Source organism: Meriones unguiculatus, chromosome 2, assembly GCF_030254825.1.
Source record: "Meriones unguiculatus strain TT.TT164.6M chromosome 2, Bangor_MerUng_6.1, whole genome shotgun sequence".
Lineage (NCBI taxonomy): Eukaryota > Metazoa > Chordata > Mammalia > Rodentia > Muridae > Meriones > Meriones unguiculatus.
In genome coordinates, this window is record NC_083350.1 from 65,203,816 (window position 1) to 65,223,121 (window position 19,306).

Below are 19,306 nucleotides of genomic sequence, written 5' to 3' on the forward strand. Positions count from 1 at the left end.
AGAAGTACAGACTCCAGGAACAAACAGAAAAAGGTTATAGATAAGTAGATGGCTAGAGGTTGGCATAAGAACATATCCAACAAAAATCAGGACATTATGGTTTCACCAGCAACCCCAAAATAAATGGACATGCTAATTCATCGGAAACACAGGAAAAGGATCTCAATTCTAGGCTTATACAGATTATTAGAAGCACATAAAAAGGAAACGAAAAAAGCTCTCAAATAAATACAGGCACCTACGGCCAAAAAAATAGAGGCACAAGTAGAGGCACAACTACTGGCACATAGAGAGGAAATGAACAAAAAAATAGAGGCCATCTGGAAAGACAGGAATCCATATTCAAACAGATGAAGGAAATGGTATAAGACATGAAAACAGTATTAGAATCAATAAAGAACACACAAACAGAGAAAACCCAGGAGCTGAAAAACTTAAAAAAAAAAATATCAGAAACAATAAAGGTGAGCATCACCAGTAGAATACAAAAGATGAAGAGAGAATCTCAGGTGAAGATACACTTGCAGAAATTCACACATCTCTCAAAGAAAAAGTAAAATCAGAAAAGTTCCAAACACAAAACATCCCAAGAACTCAAGGATGCCGTGAAAAGATAAAATCTAAGAATAATAGGAATAGATGAAAAAGAAGATTCCAGGATCCAAGGTCCAGAAAACATTTTCAAGAAAATCATAAAAGAGAATTTTCCCAACTTAAAAAGAGATGTCTATAACATACAAGAGGCCTACAGAACACCAAACAGACTAGACCAGAAAAGAAACTCCTCATGTCACATTGTAGTCAAAACGCTAAATCTACTGAACAAAGAAAAGGTATTAAAAGCAGCAAGGGAAAAAGGCCAAGTAACATATAAAGGTAGACCTATCAGAATCACAGCAGATTTCTCATCAGAAACTATGAAAGCCAAAAGGGCCTGGGCAGATGTCAAGCAGACTTTAAGGGGCCACAGTCGCCAACTCAGATTACAATACCCAGCAAAGGTTTCAAGGGACAGATCTAGACAGAAGGTAAATAGGGAAATAATGACACTTAAACAGGTCCTAAGTTAAGTGGACCAAATAGATGTTTCTCAGCACCTCACAGAAACTTCTCAAAAATTGACTATATAGTCAGGCACAAGGCAAGACTCAACAGATACAAGAAGATCGAAATAATCCCTTGTTTCCTATCAGACCACCATGACCTAAAACTAGACATCAAAAACAACAGAAATAACAAAGAGCCTATATACCCATGGAAACTAAAGAACTATCTACTCAGTGAGAGCTTGGTCAAGGAAGAAATGAAAAAAAAAAATAAGAAAAATCAGAGATTTCCTAAAATTCAATGAAAATGAAGGCACAACATACCCAAACTAATGGGACACAATGAAAGCAGTGCTAAGAGGAAAGTTTGTAGCACTAAGTGCCTGCAGAAAGAAGTTGGAGTCATCTCATACAAGCAAATTAATAGGACACCTAAAAAACCCTAGGAAAAAAGAGGCAGACACATCAGAGGTGTAGACTATTGGAAATAATCAAACTCAGAGCTGAAATCAATGAATTAGAAACAAACAAAAAAAAATTCAAAGAATCAATGAAACCAAGATCTGGTTCTTTGAGAAAATCAACAAGATAGACAAGCTCTTAGCCAAACTAACTAAAAGGTAGAGAGAAACTATATGAATCATCAAAATAAGAAACAAAAAGGGGAACATAACAACAGACACTGAGGAAATCCAAACCATTAGTAGGTCTTACTACAAAAACCTATATGCCCCAAAATTTGAAAATCTAAATGAAATTGACAATTTTCTTGATAGATTCCGTCCACCAAAATTAGATCAAGATGAGGTAAATAGTTTGAATAGTCCTATAGCCCCCAAGGAAAAAGAAACAGTCATCAAAAGCCTCCCTTCAACCCTTCAAAAAAATAAATAAATAAAAATAAAACAAACAAACAAACAAACAAAAAAACCACAAAAAACACAAAAGCCCAGGGCCAGATGGCTTCAGTGCAAAATTCTTCAAAGAAGAGCTAACTCCAATTCTCTTCAAACTATACTACCACGGAATATTAGCATTCTATGAAGCCACAGTCACCTTGATACCTAAACCACACAGACACCAAACATAAAAGAGAACTTCAGACCTATCTCTCTTACGAATATTGATTCAAAAAATACTCAATAAAATAGTCACAAACCGAATCCAAGAACACATAAAAGATATCTTCTGCCATGACAGTTTAAGCTTTATCTCAGGCATGCAGGGGTGGTTCAATATAAGGAAATCCATCAATGTATCTACCTTATAAACAAGCTGAAGGAGAAAAATGACATGATTATCTCCTTAGATGCCAAAAAAGCATTTGACAAAATCAAGCGTCCATTCATGTTTAAAGTCTTGAAGAAATCAGGGATAAAAGGCACATACCTAGACATAGTAAAGGCAACATACAGCAAGCCTATAGCCAACATCAAACTAAAAGGAGAGAATCTTAGAGCAATCTCACTGAAATCAGGAACAAGGCAAGGCTGCTCACTCTCTCCTTATCTCTCCAACATAGTATTTGAAGTCCTAGGCAGAGCAATCAGACAACTAAAGGAGATCAAGGGGCTTACAAATGGGAAAGGAATAAGTCAAAGTATCACCATTTCCAAATGACATGATAGCATACATGAGTGACCCCAAAAATTCTACCAGAAAACTCCTTTAGCTGATAAACACCTTCAGCAAAGTTGCTGGATACAAAATTAACTCAAAAAAATTAGTAGCCATCCTGTATACAAAAGAGAAAAGGGTTGAGAAAGAAATTAGGGAAAATACACCCTTCAGAAGAGCCACTAATAACATAAAGTACCTTGATGTGATTCTAACCAAGCAAGTGAAAGATCTGTTTGAAAAAAATCTTCAATTCTCTGAAGAAAGAAATTGAAGAAGAAATCAAGACATTGGAAAAATCTCCCATTCTCATGGATAGGCAGAATTAATATAGTGAAAATGGCCATTTTGCCAAAAACAATCTACAGATTCAATGCAAACCCTATCAAAATACCAATACAATTCTTTACAGAACTCAAAAGAACAATTTTCAACCTCATACGGACAAACAAAAAACCCAGCATTGCCAAAACAATCCTGTACAACAACAGATCATCTCCATACTTGATCTCGAGCTGTACTACAAAGAAATAGTAATAAAAACTGCATGGTACTAGCATAAAAAGGAATGGTGGACCAACAGAATCCAATAGAAGGTCCAGAAATGAACCCACACACCTACAGATACCTGATTTTTGACAATGAAGCCAAAAACCATACAATGGAAAAAAGACAGCATCTTCAACAAATGGTGCTGGTCTAACTGGATGTCTACATGCAGAAAAATGTAAATAGATCCATATTTATCACCCTGCACAAAACTAAAGTCCAAGTGGATCAAAGACCTCAACATCAAAACAGACACACTAAACCTGGAAGAAGAAAAATTGGGGAAGAGCTTTGAACTCATTGACACAGGAGACAACTTCCTGAACAGAACACCAACAGCACATGCTCTAAGAGCAACAATCAATAAATGGAATTTCATGAAATAAAAAGCTTCTGTAAAGAAAAGGACACTGTTACCAGAACAAAATGACTGCCTACAGACTGGGAAAGGATCTTCACCAACCCTATATCTGACAGAGGACTAATATCCAGATATATATAAAGAACTCATGTTAAACAGGAAAATATCAAATAACCCAATTAAAAAATGGGGTACAGAGCTAAACAGAGAATTCTCTGCAGAGGAATATACAATGGCAGAGAAACACTTAAAGAAATGCTCAGTGCCTTTAGTCATCAGGCAAATGAAAATTAAAGCAGCCCTGAGATTTTACCTTGTAGCCATCAGCATGGCTAAAATCAAAAACTCAAGTGACAACACATGCTTGAGAGGTTGTGGAGAAAGGGGAACCCTCCTCCACTGCTGGTGGCAATGTAACCTTATACAACCACTTTGGAAATCAATATGACCCTTTCTCAGACAATTACGAATAGTGCTACCTCAAGATCCAGCTATAGCACTCCTAGGCATATATCCAAAAGATGCTCAAGTACATAACAAGGACATTTGCTCAACCATGTTCCTAGCAGCTTTATTCATAATAGCCAGAACCTGGAAACAACCCAGATGTTCCTCAAGTGAGGAAATGGATACAGAAATTGTGGTACATTTATACAGAATACTACTTAGGTTTAAAAACAAGGAAATCATGAAATTTGTAGGCAAATGGTGGGTACTAGAAAAGATCATCCTGAGTGAGGTATCCCAGAATCAGAAAGACACACATGGTATATACTCACTTGTAAGTGGATATTAGACATAAAATATAGGTTAAACATACTAAAATCAGTGCACCTAAAGAAGCTAAGCAAGAAGGAGGCCCCTGGGTAAGATGATCAATCATCATTCAGAAAGGCAAATGGAATGGACATTGAAAGAGGGAGAAAATAGGGAACAGGACAGGAATCAACCACAGAGGGTCTCTGAAAGACTCCACCCAGCAGTGTATCAAAGCAGATGCTGAGACTAATAGTCAAACTTTGGGCAGAGTGCAGGGAATCTTATGAAAGAACAAGGAGATAGAAAGACTTGGAGGGGTCAGGAGCTCCACAAGGAGAGCAACAGAACCAAGAAATCTGGGCTCAGTAGTCTTTTCTGAGACTAATACTCAATGAGGACCATACAATGGAGATAACCTAAGACCCCTGCACAGATGTAGCTCATGGCAGCTCATTATCCAAGTGGGTTCTCTAGTAATGAGAACAGGGACTGTCTCTGACATGAACTCAGTGGCTGGATCTTTGATCATCTCCCCCTGATTGGGGAGCAGTCTTACCAGGCCACAGAGGAAGACAGTGCAGCCAGTCCTGATGAGACCTGATAGGCTAAGGTCAGAGGGAAGGGAAGGAGGACCTCCCTATCAGTGGACTTGGAGAGGGGCATGTGAGGAGATGAGGGAGGGAGGGAGGGAGGGAGGGAGGGTGTGTCTGGGAGGGTTGAGGGTGGGGGCTACAGCTGGAATACAAAGTGAATAAACTGTAATTAATACCAAAAAATTTAAAAGTAAAAAACAGGAAAAAAATTTTAGCCAAGTATAATTGTGACATTCTCTAACACAAATACTAGAAAAGTAGAGACTAGATGATGGCCAGTTGGTACCAAGCTTATGGTATGTATTAAGACCCTCCTTCAAAAAATAAACCAAATAAACATATAAGCAAAGAAATAAAATTTCTACCTTAAAACACATACCCCAAAGAACTTGAAACATGTTTTCAAATGAAAATTTAAATACAAATGTTCAAAGCAGCAGTTTTCATAATAGCTAAGAGGTGAAAAAAAAAACTACCAGTGAATTGAAACTGTGGTTTATTTATGTAAGGAAATATTTTTATGCCATTTAAAGAAATGAAAATATTATAAATATATATGTATTACATACAGGTATATAATATATATCTTGTAGGGGCTGGGCACAAATGCTTACCTTTATATTAATATTTTATGTGGAATATTTGTTATGGCTGCATCCATATAAACAGAGAGTAGATTAGTCGTTGATAAAAACTAAAATGAGAAAGAGAAGAGTGTGTTTGATCAAATAGTTGACTTTAAATAATTTGATTTTAAAAGTGTAATAGAAAGATTTATTGGACGTGGTATTAGAACAAAACTTTGGAAGACAATATGCAAGACTACAGCTTCCCCGGTGTGGTGGTGCCTTTAATCTTCTTACTCAGAGGTGGAAGTAGACAGATCATTGTGAGCTTGAAGCCAGGCTGGCATAACTAGACAGTTTCAGGATAACCAGTGCTTTACAAAGGTGCCCCAAACAAACAAACAAACAACAACAATGAAACCTTCACAGCTGTAGCTAATCCTGTATGGTAACATGCCCCAAGATACAATGACGACTGCAAGCCAAAAGGCAAAAGCATTGTTTAATCATTGATTTGGGGACAATTAATGATTTATTATTTTAAAAATTTAAACTATATATATATATATAATTCAAACTATATTTTTTTAATTTTTATTTAACTTTTATTAATTACACTTTATAAATTTTGTATCCCCCCATAAGCCCCTCTCTCCTCCCCTCCCGATCCCACCCTCTCTCCCCTTTCTGCATGCATGCCCCTCCCCAAGTCCACTGATAGGGGAGGTTCTCCTCTCCTTCTTTCTGATCTTAGCCTATTAGTTCTCATCAAAAGTGGCTGCATTGTCCTCTTCTGTGGCCTGGTAACACTGCTCCCCTCTCAGGCGGAAGTGATCAAAGAGCAGGCCAATCAGATTATGTCAGAGGCAGTCCCTTACTATGGAACCCACTTGGACACTGAACTGCATGGGCTACATCTGTGCAGGGGTTCTAGGTTATCTCCGTGAATAGTCCTTGGTTGGAGTATGAGTCTCTGGGAAGTTCCCTGTGTTCAAATTTTCTTGTTCTGTTGCTCTCCTTGTGGAGTTCCTGTCAGGCAGAGTGAATGGAATTTTATGTAAGAAGTGGGAAATAGTAAGAGCTGGAGAGGACAGGAACTCCACAAACTATAATTCTTAATTAAATTTCCTGAAATAAAAAGGAAGGAAAAAATAAAGAAGACAATGGATGTATTTTATAAAAATTAGCTTTTGAAATATAATATATGCAACCATTGCAAATGGTAAAATTAAAACTTATGGGAATGATATGCACCAAAATAAGATATGAAATTTGATGGTGATTTTTATAAAAGCTGAAGTATTCCTACAGTGTGAACATGAGTTATTTTATGAGTTTTAATGATATTTGTTATTCATGAAGCTCTTGTTAATTTTAATGACCCTTTAATAAAAATGAATGATTTAGTAAAAGCTCTAAAATGACCCATCTTTCCATTGATGCTGATTTATGTTAAAATCTTTATCAGTGAAAATATAAATTTTTTAAAATACAGGAAAACTTAGTTTAGGATCTAAGCATTAAGCTAGAGAAATACTGATAGTAAAAAAATATATTTTGTATTAGTTAAACTCCAGTAAGAAGATTATTTGGAAAGGAAATAACATTCTTTTTATCTGGCTACTTTTCTAAAATCTTGCTATTTTTAAGTCTGAAATGGTTAAACCTACCCTTTGTAGTGTATGTATTGTCTATCCAGAACTCACTAATCTGAAAACAAAGTACTATCGCATCCAGTTGATTTTCAGTCAAACCTGCCCTTTGAACTGGAGACGTAGTTCAGTAATTTACAAAGGATACTCCTCCTGCAGAGGAGCCTAGCTCAGCCCACACCTACATGTGGCAGGTCATAATCACTGAACCAGCCATCTAATGTCCACTTCTGGTGGGCAAGCACCCACAAATATGTAGAGAACACCCCCCCTACACACACATACACACACACACACACACACACACACACACACACAGAGTTTATTAATTAAGCCGTATCTTATAAAATTTTTAGGAAATAAGAACTTTATTTATTTATTGTTTTATGATTACATATTGTTCATTTTGTATCTGAACTGTAGACCCTTCCCTAGTCCCCTTTCCCAATCCCACTTTCCCTCCCTCATCTCTTCCCATGCCCCCTCTGAAGGAGGTCTTCCTCTCCTTCAGTCTGACCCTAGCCTATCAGGTCTCATCAGGAGTGGCTGCATTGTCCTCCTCTGTGGCCTGGTAATGCTGCTCCCTCTTCAGGAGGAGGTGATCAAAGAGCAGGCCACTAAGTTCGATATAAGAATTTCTAAATGAAAGTACTGTTTTAATTTCCTCTCAAGAAAGTTCAAGACAGTTAAATTCTGATCAGATGGAAGCCCTGAAACACAGCTATTTATATCTAATGTGAGTTAAGACTAGACTTTAGAATGAAGTTCTTCAGTCTTCCCGCCACATGCCAGCTGGTCAGTAACTCTGTGGATAGCACCTGTTTTAAAAGTTTTTATTATTTTGAGGGTAAACACTACTGGATAATAGAATTTTCTTTATCTTATTGCACTATTTAGTGTGGTTATCATGTAAACAACATGTAACATTCCACACAAATATTTTACCAAGTTTTGTTTAACTAATTTTAAGTCATCTGTCTTTCACGAATTGATGCTGGCTCCCTTGGTATGTACGCATAGGACTTCTGCCATGAAAGATGAACTGGAAGATGTGGGTGTCTCCACTCCAGAGAAAGAAGGCCGCTCAGAAAAAGCACGGGGTAAGTTTGTTTCTCCATACTAGGGATGTATAATTGTTTACAAGTCATTGACCTTTTATTTAACATGTTTTTAATACAGGTTTTCTGGATATTGAATATCGAAAGAGCCTGTTACGCCATTATGGGAAGCATACCTTCCTCTAGTGTTTACTGTTCTAACTGACTTCTGTTCCAGACACTGGCTTAAGCTGTACACTTATAGTGATACCTGCCCAGAGCCCAAGGAGCTACTTACAATTGAGAGTCATTGATAAAACTTTCTGTGTGACCAGGATATTGTCTGTCTGTCTCTCTGGTGGGGCAGGGGCTATCCACAGAGTTACTGACCAGCTGGCATGTGGCGGGAAGAATGAAGAACTTCATTCTAAAGTCTAGTCTTAACTCACATTAGCTATAAATAGCTGTGGTTCAGGGGCTTCCATCTGATCAGAATTTAACACAATCTAAAAAAAAAAAAAGTTGCAAAATTTAAATATTGGCTAAAAGCAATTATGAATACTATTTCAACATTTGGATATATGCTTTGAGATTATACTAAAATTCTTCTCTTTGCTTGTCACAAAAATTTTACACATGCCTTCACTGGAGGAAAACTGATAAACTCTGGACTTTTCCTTGGAAGGAAGAATATTTTGTTTTGTCTTTCAAAGCATCATTCTGAGGCTCGGTTTTGAGCGATTGATCCATTTTATTTAATTATTTATTTTCCATATTAATGTCTATGGAGAAGATGAAAACGTCAGTGTTTACACACCACAGATGCAGAGGAAGAACAGATTAAGTCATTGATGGCAACAGTCACAGTAAAAGTATGTAGCATAACATGCATCAGAAAGATGCACAGGAGAGACTAAGATACACATGGTACCAGGAAGATGGTAGCTTGTTAAAAGTGCGTCAGAATTTGCAAGCCATTGTTTACATATACACTGAGTCTATTTGGAGGGGGGTCAAATAAGTGACCACCACAGGTCAAGCACCACAGGTTACTTACACATATAACATTTAACTGCATGCCATTAAAGAGAGCTCTCTCTTTAATTTTGATTTTAATTTTAAAAAGGTAATTTTTAAAAACAGAAAGAACAACTTTGGTAAAGCACACACGTAAATCCAGTAAAGTGCTGTGATTATCAGTGACATGATTATCTCTGTGTATGTTAGACTAAAACTTCTTAGGGAGATTGGTCACGGGGTCATCCACAAATTGTCAGTGTTCCATGAATATTTCCTTAAAGGCTCACTCAATAAAGTACTCAGGATGAAAGCAAACAACAGGTTCAAATAGACCAGGTAAAGCTGGGCTCAGGGAGAGATTTTTTTGCCCATTAATATTATTTAAAGGTACATGTCAATGTTTTTTACAAGTTCTCTAGGAGAGGGGAAAAAAATATGCAACAGTCTAGCTTGCCTTCAGAAGCGTTATGTAGCCATTTGTGATGCTGCCACCTAGTAGAAAAATCATCTTTATTATCCAAAAGAAAAACAAATTCATCCACCCTTTTCCTGTGTTATGCTGTTTCCTGTCTTACTTCCCAACCCCCCTCCACGGTGTCCTTTTCTTTCTTGACACTGTGCTTATGTATTCTTGTCATGTTGCATGTTGGCAAAAGTCAGAGTTTATAGCTACAAATACCAGCAGAACAGGCCTCTCATCTGTCTTCCTTACCTTGTTCTCTCTTGAGGAAAGCGTATTATTGCTGCTGGAGAAAATACTAATCTCTGTACACATTTTGTTCACCAGCAGATGAATGAATACCTCTGGTAATACTTTGTTAACATTAAGCCATATTATTCCAGAGCTGTGAACCAGGGATCACACGCGCCTCTCATTAACAGAGTTAATTAAGGCTGAATAAATAGAATTTGAAAGTGTCTGCCAAGGCTAAGCGGAGAAGTTATTATCTGATAAGGGTGAAGAATATCAATGCCTTCTGATCCAGGAACAGAGTAATCTTCAATATTGATTTAAACTGTGCATTGTGATCTGTGTCCTTGAGGACTGGAAGGGAATATGGCCATGATTTAAGATAAAGCAGCTTGGGTGATATTTTCTCTTTCATACAGTGATTCTCTTCAAGTTACTAGTTGAAGATTTATATACACTTTTGATGTGTTCACTAAAAATTCTGTATCTGAAGAATATGCCATCTTTGAGTTATCCACATGATTGGGTTATATAATCTTAAATTCCTTTTGTTTGTTTTCAAGGCAAATCCCTCACTCTCTGGCCCAGACTGCCCCTGAACCTACAGGGATCTTGCAGCCTGTCAGCCTCTTAAGTGTTGATATTACAGGCCTGTGCCGCCTGGCTCTGTTTTACGTTACAAATGGCCTTTTAAATATCATTTCACTTTTCTAAACTTCCCTTAGATAGACAAATATTTGAAAGACTATTTCCAGTAAGACCCATGTTCTGTCGCACTGCTCAGGGGCTGAGTGATTAACAAGCGTGAATGCATGTTCCCATTTTAAGGTGAGAAGTGTCCAGAGTTGAAGAAGAAATTGGAGACATTGCTGGCAGAGGCCATCTACCTTGTTAAAAGTCTGGAAACTGACAGGGCTGAAGCGGAACAAGCATTACTACAACAAAAATCAAGAAAGAGAAGGATTAGCACGAAAATTGACTCTTGGTCCCTTTGGAAACTTCAGGAACTCCCCATAGCTGTGCAGAAAGGTAGGAAAAGGGTTTTCTATTCTTCCAGTCTCTGTTAGAGCAGAGAGGGTGCACTGCTGATGTCTACATAGATCACTGTTACATGTTGTTTATAAACTGAAGCTGGTGTGAAATATGGTATTAAATGTTGTGATGAATCCAGAGACACACATGGGTGCTCTGTGAGCAAACCTTGAATATGGGCTTTTAAGTGTGTTGAAAATCCCATTCATTAGCATACCATGGAGATGGGCAAACATTTGACATATATTTACTTACCATTATGGTAGTATTTGAATTATTAAAAATTCATAAAGATGACTGCTCCATTGGTATCATTAGCCATATTTTGGGATGTTGAAATATTCAGATTTCAGAGTGAAATATTGTGAATATTATGTATTCACTTTTGAGAACGGAAATGTAAGTTCAGTTTTAAAGGAATTCCTAGCAAGAAGATAATCTTAATATGTTTTCAGTAGTAATAGGGGCAACCATTGTTTAAGAAAATGCTCTTCTGTAGCATATACAGAGGAAGAGCCAGAGTGGAATATTACACAAACTAAAGATGCTGTGTCATTAAATTAAATCCTATATCCTGTATCCTGTATCATTAAATTAAATCATATATCATTAAAACATTCTAGAGCAGTATTCAGGATAGAAGCTTCTTACCCCATTGTGAAGTAAAATTTTCAGTTAAGCAGTCATTGTCTTTGAAGTAACTTTTAAAAAAATAGGATACTTATACAATTGTTCACATAAATAGGAAATTTTTCCTTTTTAATTATAATTATCATTTATTACAATTTCTTCAATTTATATTCCAGCTCTGACCCCTCCCTAATCTCTTCCCAAACCCCTGCTTCCTCCCTTTTCTCCCCCTATGACCCTCTCCTGGTCCACTGATGGGCCACAGTATGAGTCATTAATCTGTGATAGCAGGTAATAACTTAAAATCTGTGTTTTGCTGAACACATGAATAACCAGTCTTTGTAGCACCAAACATTCCAAAAGTATTATCTCCGAAGTATATAAATGTGTGTTCTCAGGAGCAGAAAGAAAATATTTTAATTGAAATGGTCTTTTGTGTACTTCTTTTCTTAAACCTAATTATTATTATTAACATTCCACTAGTGCATTACTGTGCTGAAAACTGAGTTCTAAGCCTCTGGATGCCATGTAACTAGGTTGAGACAATGATAGGGTCAGGACTGGTGCCTAGGGACACTGTTGACCGCATCAGGTTATTGAGCTGCTGCATATTCACATCCACAGAGCATCTGTGCTTTACCTAATTGCTGTTCCTCATTAGCAGTAGTAGAAAAGAGGATGTTGAGAGCTGATTTTTATAATGTTGTACTGATTACCTTATAAGCCTTTTATAACATTATTTAGATACTGTCATTTTGAGTCTGTTTAGAGTTAAATTTAGGGAATTATAGAAATAAAACTAATATAGATGTGCATACATTCTAATAACTAATAAATCAATAAATTCTTGAGATGGGTAATAACTTAGGGTTTGGATTAATTTTTAATCAGTACTATTAAAGGCCTACTTAAATTTCAAATGTGTATTTACTTGCTTCATTTTATTTAAGTGGGTTATACATGCAGTATAATTTAAAGTCAATACTATATACTTAGTAAGAACTTTCTGTGTGAAAAAGGCTTCTAAAAAATTGTTTCCAGGAATTAACTGGCTTTCTGTGGATATAAAAACAACACAATCCTTAAATGTTATTAATCTGTTTATAAGGTATAGAATTACATGTTTTCTGCTTGCAGAACCTTAGAGTTCCTTGTATAATAAATGTAAATAACTCAGTTCTTTTTGGCAGCTATAATAAGTAGGATGTGTTTTAGACCAAACATTTAATAAACCAGGGAACCCATCTGTTGCTCTCCCAGATCTCTTCCAGAGGTTTTTCCATCCCACCCTCCTATCTGCCACAATACATATGTTTTGTTTCATCCCCCAGAAAGCTGACTCAAAGTGGCTTGTGCTAAAGATGTTTTCTCTAGCGTTAACTTCTTTCTGGATCAGCCAAAGAGAATCTACATGGGAAACCATGAAGAGGTCATTGCGGAGAGTGGGGCAGTTATTCATAGCCCTGGTGCCTTCCTCTCTGTCTAGTTATATCTCCCCCTGAAACAGCAGCTCTTGTTATCTGATACGTAGTCCTCTCTAAGGAATTCTTTGACTTTTCTCTATCAAAACAATAACTAGAAATGTCCTTCCAACATAAATTGGGTGTTGTATAATCCTACAGGCTATAAAGTCGGTCTTACAGCTTTTCGCTCATAAAATAAAGCAACACATACATTTTATCATACAGCACAGGCATTTGGAGACACCCATGAAGGAGGGCCTCAGACTCTCCTAGTGTTCCGCTCGCCTACTTTTACTGGTTCCTTGCTTTTCACCCACCTCTGCTTGTAGATCCATGACTACATCTCTGTGGTCATCTAATGGAGGACGAAGAAATCCTAGACTTTACAATGACCACGTTTGATAGCATGTGAAACACTTTGTAGAGCTGGCATGTCCTGCCCAATCTGAGAACTAGAGGTAGCTTTCCTTAGTGAGAATAATTGAAAGTAACACTTGAAGGATAGAGGGGCAAGGCACGGGGAGGAAGAGAAAGAGGAAGAGAGGCACTGAAGTGATGGGGCATACGAACGTGAGATGAATCAAAACCATTTTCTTCTTCTTCCTCTTCCACCTCCTCCTTTGTCTGTCCTTGCTCCTCTCCCCCTACGGCTCTCTTCTTCTTCTAATACAGAATCTTACTATATTAAGGTTCTGTTGAGTTTCTCATCCTCATACCTCATCTACCTGCACACTGGAATTGCAGGTGTGCAGCACCACATCCTGCCTGTGTCTCTGATCATTGATGACGAAAACACTCAGAATACATCTTCGAGAGCAACATTTCACTAACTGTGAATGTTTATAGAAAGAGAATTATCAGGACGTAAACAGATAACCAAAATATTTCTCTTGACCTTAACATAAAGACTTTGATTTAATAGCTAGAAATGCCTCAATACAAAATATTCTTGGGTATAAAATATAACACTGTTTTTGTAAATGTAATTAGAGATGTCTACAAAATTTTCAAGAAACAGAGTTCATAGATAATATAAGAAGGCACTTTAAACTACTCAGCAAAGTTAGTGGGAATCAGTATAAACATGAAAAAAAATACAGGCCTAACTCATTAAAGGAAGGCAAAAGTCATAAACGTATTTATCAACAAAAGTCATGATAAAATTAAAAAATATTTGGTTCATTTCAACAATACAAGATGGCTTTAGTATTAGGAAGCTGTAATGGGAAGAATGAGTAAGCTCTGTTGTCAAATTTGCTTGTAATTGTCTAAGTGTATATTAAACATATAAAGTAATTAGAAGTAATTTACATATCTAAAACTTCAAACATTTTTATCCAAACAGGTAACGTTTATCCGTTTTTATGTTTCTTTTCATTGTTATTTTCTTCCTATGATCCTTGCTTGGTGTCAGATAAAAGGAATTTTTATTCACCTGTTTCAGTTGTTGTCTTGGAGAATTATTGTCACACTGTCTGCTAGTGTGGAACTAGTCCTGGAAGCTTCTAGCCTCTGTACAATCTAACCTAGGCCTATAATGTTTTCAGCCTCTGAGACTTACCGCTTAATGAGCTCACCCTTTCTTGTTCTTTCTTGACTGGTAGCTGGCTGGTTCGGCTCAGCTGTTCTGGCTCAACCTCTTCTCCAAACTAATTTATTCAATCTGTCTTTTCTCTTGGCCTCCGAATCTCATTGCGTGGCTTCAAACTAACCCTGGCATTCCAGGTCTGGCAGGAGTGTGGGCAGTCCTGCTGCTGGGCAGGAAATAGAAGTACATGCTCAGGGTGGAAAACAGTGAAGTGTCAGGGTCAAAGGACCTGAGGGCTCCAGAACCCAAGCCAGGCAGCACAGAGGGCCTAGCCTTACTTGGGCAGGTGGGTGGCTACTTCATGAGAAACCAGAAACAGAGGCTCAATAGGAGCTCTGAAACCTAGAGAAGCAGAGCTGGAAGACCGGCTTTGTCCGTGCAGACAAAATGGCTGCTTTGGGAGCAGCTGAAGGCTTGCTCCCACAGATGGCCATGGCAGTGGGCAGAATGGTGCTGGAAAGATGGTGGCAGGGTCGACAAAGAATGGCAGAAACATGCAACACCAAACCCCAGCGATTCTTCTGGGAGGAGGGGAGCCCATCCTTCCCCAGAATCAATGACAAATCTCAGGTGGCCATGGTGGAAGAGTGGAATAAGAGACAGAGTTTAATTTGTCAATCACAGACTTAGAACCCTTGGGCAGCAGAAGGATTTTTGAGGGTGAATGTGTTTGATTCATCAGAGCTATGGGTTCCAAGGATATTTGATTAACATGAAACAAAACAGCCCTATCGTAAGAGGGGTAAAGCTGTTCTTAATTATGTTATAGGTGTAGGAAGAACTCCAGGTACAAATAAAGGTGATTGGTTGAAAGCCAAGGCACACAGACGTCTCACTAGCATAAGGTGGGTACACTAGCATAAGCCAAGGCACATAGACGTCTCACTAGCATAAGGTGGGTGCACTAGCATAAGCCAAGGCACATAGACGTCTCACTAGTATAAGGAATCCCCGGGTGCTTTCTTATCAGGAAAGGGTGGGACTTGTAATCTCCCTGTGGGCTCTGTGGCACTCCTAAGGACATCTGGGGCTATCCAAATCAAGTAGGGGAAACCCAGCTGAGAAACGGAGACTGTCATTTATACTGAGTTCAGAGGCTATCTGGAAATGCCAGCCTTAGACCTCAGTAGAAATATCCCACACTAACTCCAGCAATCTTTCCTAATCCTCTGGCTCTTTCTCTTTCTCTGGCTCCTTCTGTCTTCACTTGTCTCTAGCTTGTTCTCTCCTTCAACTTCTTTCTCTAAACTCTCTGGGTAAAATTGCCTCCTCTCTCTCTCATTCTCTGCGTTGCTCCCTTTAGTACCTTCCTTTTCTTCCCTTTTCTCATGAGAGTTGGGCATATCCTATTCTGTCAAATCTTTTATGATACATCACTTTTTCTGACACTCATTAATTAAACATAACTTTCAAACGTGGGTGCTTCCTTCTACAAACTAACTTTACCTTTGTTGTTTGGGATTAAAGATGCATACCAACACAACTGAACCTATACTTTTCTTTACTTAAAACTTGCTCTGCACCAGGATGGCTTTGAACTCACATCTGCTTTCCTCTGTCTCCTGAATTGAAGGTATGTTTGTATTCTAGCAAGATCACACAGACCTAGAAGGTATTTGGATGTGATATCTTGCCAGAGTAGCCATGTTCTGAATTAAATTTAAATTCCTCTGCAACATTCTGCTTATTTCACATTATATTTTTGTTGAGGAGTTATTCTTTACCAACATCTTTGTATTAATTCATCCATCTATCCATCCATCCATTCATTTATACATTGATGGGTCTCATGTACTCCTAGCTGGCCTTTAATGAATTTATATGTAGGTAAAGTTGACCTTGATGCTTCTGCATAAACTTCTTCACAATTATATAAAATACTTGTCTGTGTGTGTGTGTGTGTGTGTGTGTGTGTTTATAAAAATGACCTCTTTGTTTCTGGTGGTAATACATTAGATTTATACTAAAGATGATCAAGCTTTAGTGCTGGGATTACAAGTGTGCCAGTAGTCACCCCACTTGATGGTATTGGGGATCTAACTCAGAGCATTGTGGATGCTGTCCAGAACTCTTTGAACTGAACTATATCCCTAAGCTTGGACAGATTAATTCTATACGCTAAGTTCAGGTAAATGAATTATTCTCTTCTCTATTTTTGGTAAATCAGTCCTATAGTTTATAATAATTTTCTGTTGTTTTGTGTTTTTTTTCTTTTTTTATTATTATTAATTACACTTTATTCATTTTGTATACCCCCATAAGCACCTCCCTCCTCCCCTCCCACTCCCAACCTTCTTCCCCTTTCTTCATGCATGCTCCTCCCCAAGTCCACTGATAGGGGAGGTCCTCCTCTCCTTCCTTCTGATCTTAGTCTATCAGATCACATCAGGAATGGCTGCATTGTCTTCTTCTGTGGCCTGGTAAGGTTGTTTCCCCCTCAGGGGGAGGTGATCAAAGAGTAGGCCAATCAGTTTATGTCAGAGGCAGTCCCTCTTCCCATCACTATGTAACCCACTTGGACACGAAACTGCCATGGGCTACATCTGTGCAGGGGTTCTAGGTTATCTCCATGAATAGTCCTTGGTTGGAGTATGAGTCTCTGGGAAGTTCCCTGTGTTCAAATTTTCTTGTTCTGTTGCTCTCCTTGTGGAGTTCCTGTCCTCTCCAGCTCTTGCTATTTCCCACTTCTTACATAAAATTCCATTCATTCTGCCCACCAGTTGGCCATAAGTCTCAGCATCTGCTTTGATAATCTGCAGGGCAGAGGCTTTCAGAGGCCCTTTGTGGCAGGTTCCTAGGTTGTTTCCTGTTTTATTCTTCTGGCTTTCAGAAGCCCTCTGTAGAAGGTTCCTAGGTTGTTTCCTGTTTTCTTCTTCTTCTGATGTCCATCCTCTTTGCCTTTCAGGATGGGGATTGACCATTTTAGTTAGGGTCCTCTCTCTTGCTTAGTTTCATTAGATGCACAGATTTTAGTGGTTTTGTCCTATGTTGTATGTCTATATGAGTGAGTATATACCGTGTGAGTCTTTTTGCTTCTGGGACAACTCACTCAGGATGATCCTTTCCAGGTCCCACCATTTACCTGGAAATTTCATGATTTCCTTATTTTTCATTGCTGAGTAATAATCCATTGTATAGATGTACCACAATTTCTGCATCCATTCTTCAGTTGAGGGGCATCTGGGCTGTTTCCAGCTTCTGGCTATTACAAATAAAGCTGCTACAAACATGGTTGAGCAAATGTCCTTTTTGTGTACTTGAGCCTCTTTTGGATATATGCCCAGGAGTGGTATGGCTGGATCTTGGGGAAGCGCTATTCCAAGTTGTCTGAGAAAGCGCCAGATTGATTTCCAGAGTGTTTGTACAAGTTTACATTCCCACCAGCAGTGGAGAAGGGATTCTCCACAACCTCTCCAGCATGTGTTGCCACTTGAGTTTTTGATCTTGGCCAATCTCATGGATGTAAGGTGAAATCTCAGGGTTGTTTTGATTTGCATTTCCCTAATGGCTAATGAGGTTGAGCATTTCTTTAAGTGCTTCTCTGCCATTCGGTATTTCTCTACAGAGAATTCTCTGTTTAGCTCTGTTCCCCATTTTTTAAGTGGATTACTTGGTTTGCTGCTTTTCAGCTTCTTTAGTTCTTTATATATACTGGATATGAGTCCTCTGTCAGATGAAGGGTTGGTGAAGATTCTTTCCCAATCTGTAGGCAGTCGCTTTGTTTTGATGATGGTGTCCTTTGTTTTGCAGAAGCTTTTCAGTTTCAGGAGGTCCCATTTATTGGTTGTTGCTCTTAGAGCCTGTGCTGTTGGTGTTCTGTTCAGGAAGTTTTCTCCTGTACCAATGAGTTCTAGAGTATTCCCCAATTTTTTTTTCTAGCCGATTTAATGTGTCTGGTTTTATGTTGAGGTCTTTGATCCACTTGGACTTCAGTTTTGTGCAGGGTGACAAGTATGGATCTATTTTCATTTTTCTACATGTAGACATCCAGTTGGACCAGCACCATTTGTTGAAGATGCTATCTTTTTTCCATTGAATGGTTTTGGTGTCTTTGTCAGAGATCAGGTGTCCATAAGTGTGTGGGTTTATTTCTGGGTCCTCTGTTTGGTTCCATTGATCCACCATTCTGTTTCTATGCCAGTACCATGCAGTTTTTAAAACTGTTGCTCTATAGTACAACTTAAGATCAGGGATGGAGATACCTCCAGAAGATTTTTTATTGTAGAGGATTGTTTTAGCAATTCTGGGTTTCTTGTTATTCCATATGAAGTTGAGAATTTTTCTTTCCAGGTCTGTAAAGAATTGTGTTGGTAATTTGATGGGAATTGCATTGAATCTGTAGATTACTTTTGGTAAGATGGTCATTTTTACTATGTTAATCCTGCCAAGCCATGAGCATGGAAGATCTTTCCATCTTCTCATATCTTCTTCTAATTCTTTCTTCAAAGACTTGAAATTTTTTTCATACAAGTCTTTGACTTCCTTGGTTAGGGTTACTCCGAGGTACCTTATGCCATTTGTGGCTATTGTGAAGGGTGTTGTTTCCCTAATTTCTTTCTCAACCCTTTTGTCTTTTGTATGAGGGCTACTGATTTTTTTGGAGTTAATTTTGTATCCGGCCACTTTGCTGAAGGTGTTTATCAGCTGTAGGAGTTCCCTGGTAGAATTTATGGAGTCACTCATGTATACTATCATATCATCT

General features: G+C 38.1%; 1 protein-coding gene across 1 annotated transcript in view; it reads left to right on the top strand.

The window, feature by feature from the left end:
* Window positions 1-19,306, top strand: part of Ccdc178 (coiled-coil domain containing 178) — a 330,861-nt gene that overhangs the window by 15,964 nt on the left and 295,591 nt on the right. The window contains exons 4-5 of the mRNA XM_060378608.1: window positions 8,164-8,243; window positions 10,720-10,920. Coding sequence (XP_060234591.1) covers window positions 8,164-8,243; window positions 10,720-10,920 — 281 coding nt within the window. The remainder of the gene's footprint in view (window positions 1-8,163; window positions 8,244-10,719; window positions 10,921-19,306) is intronic.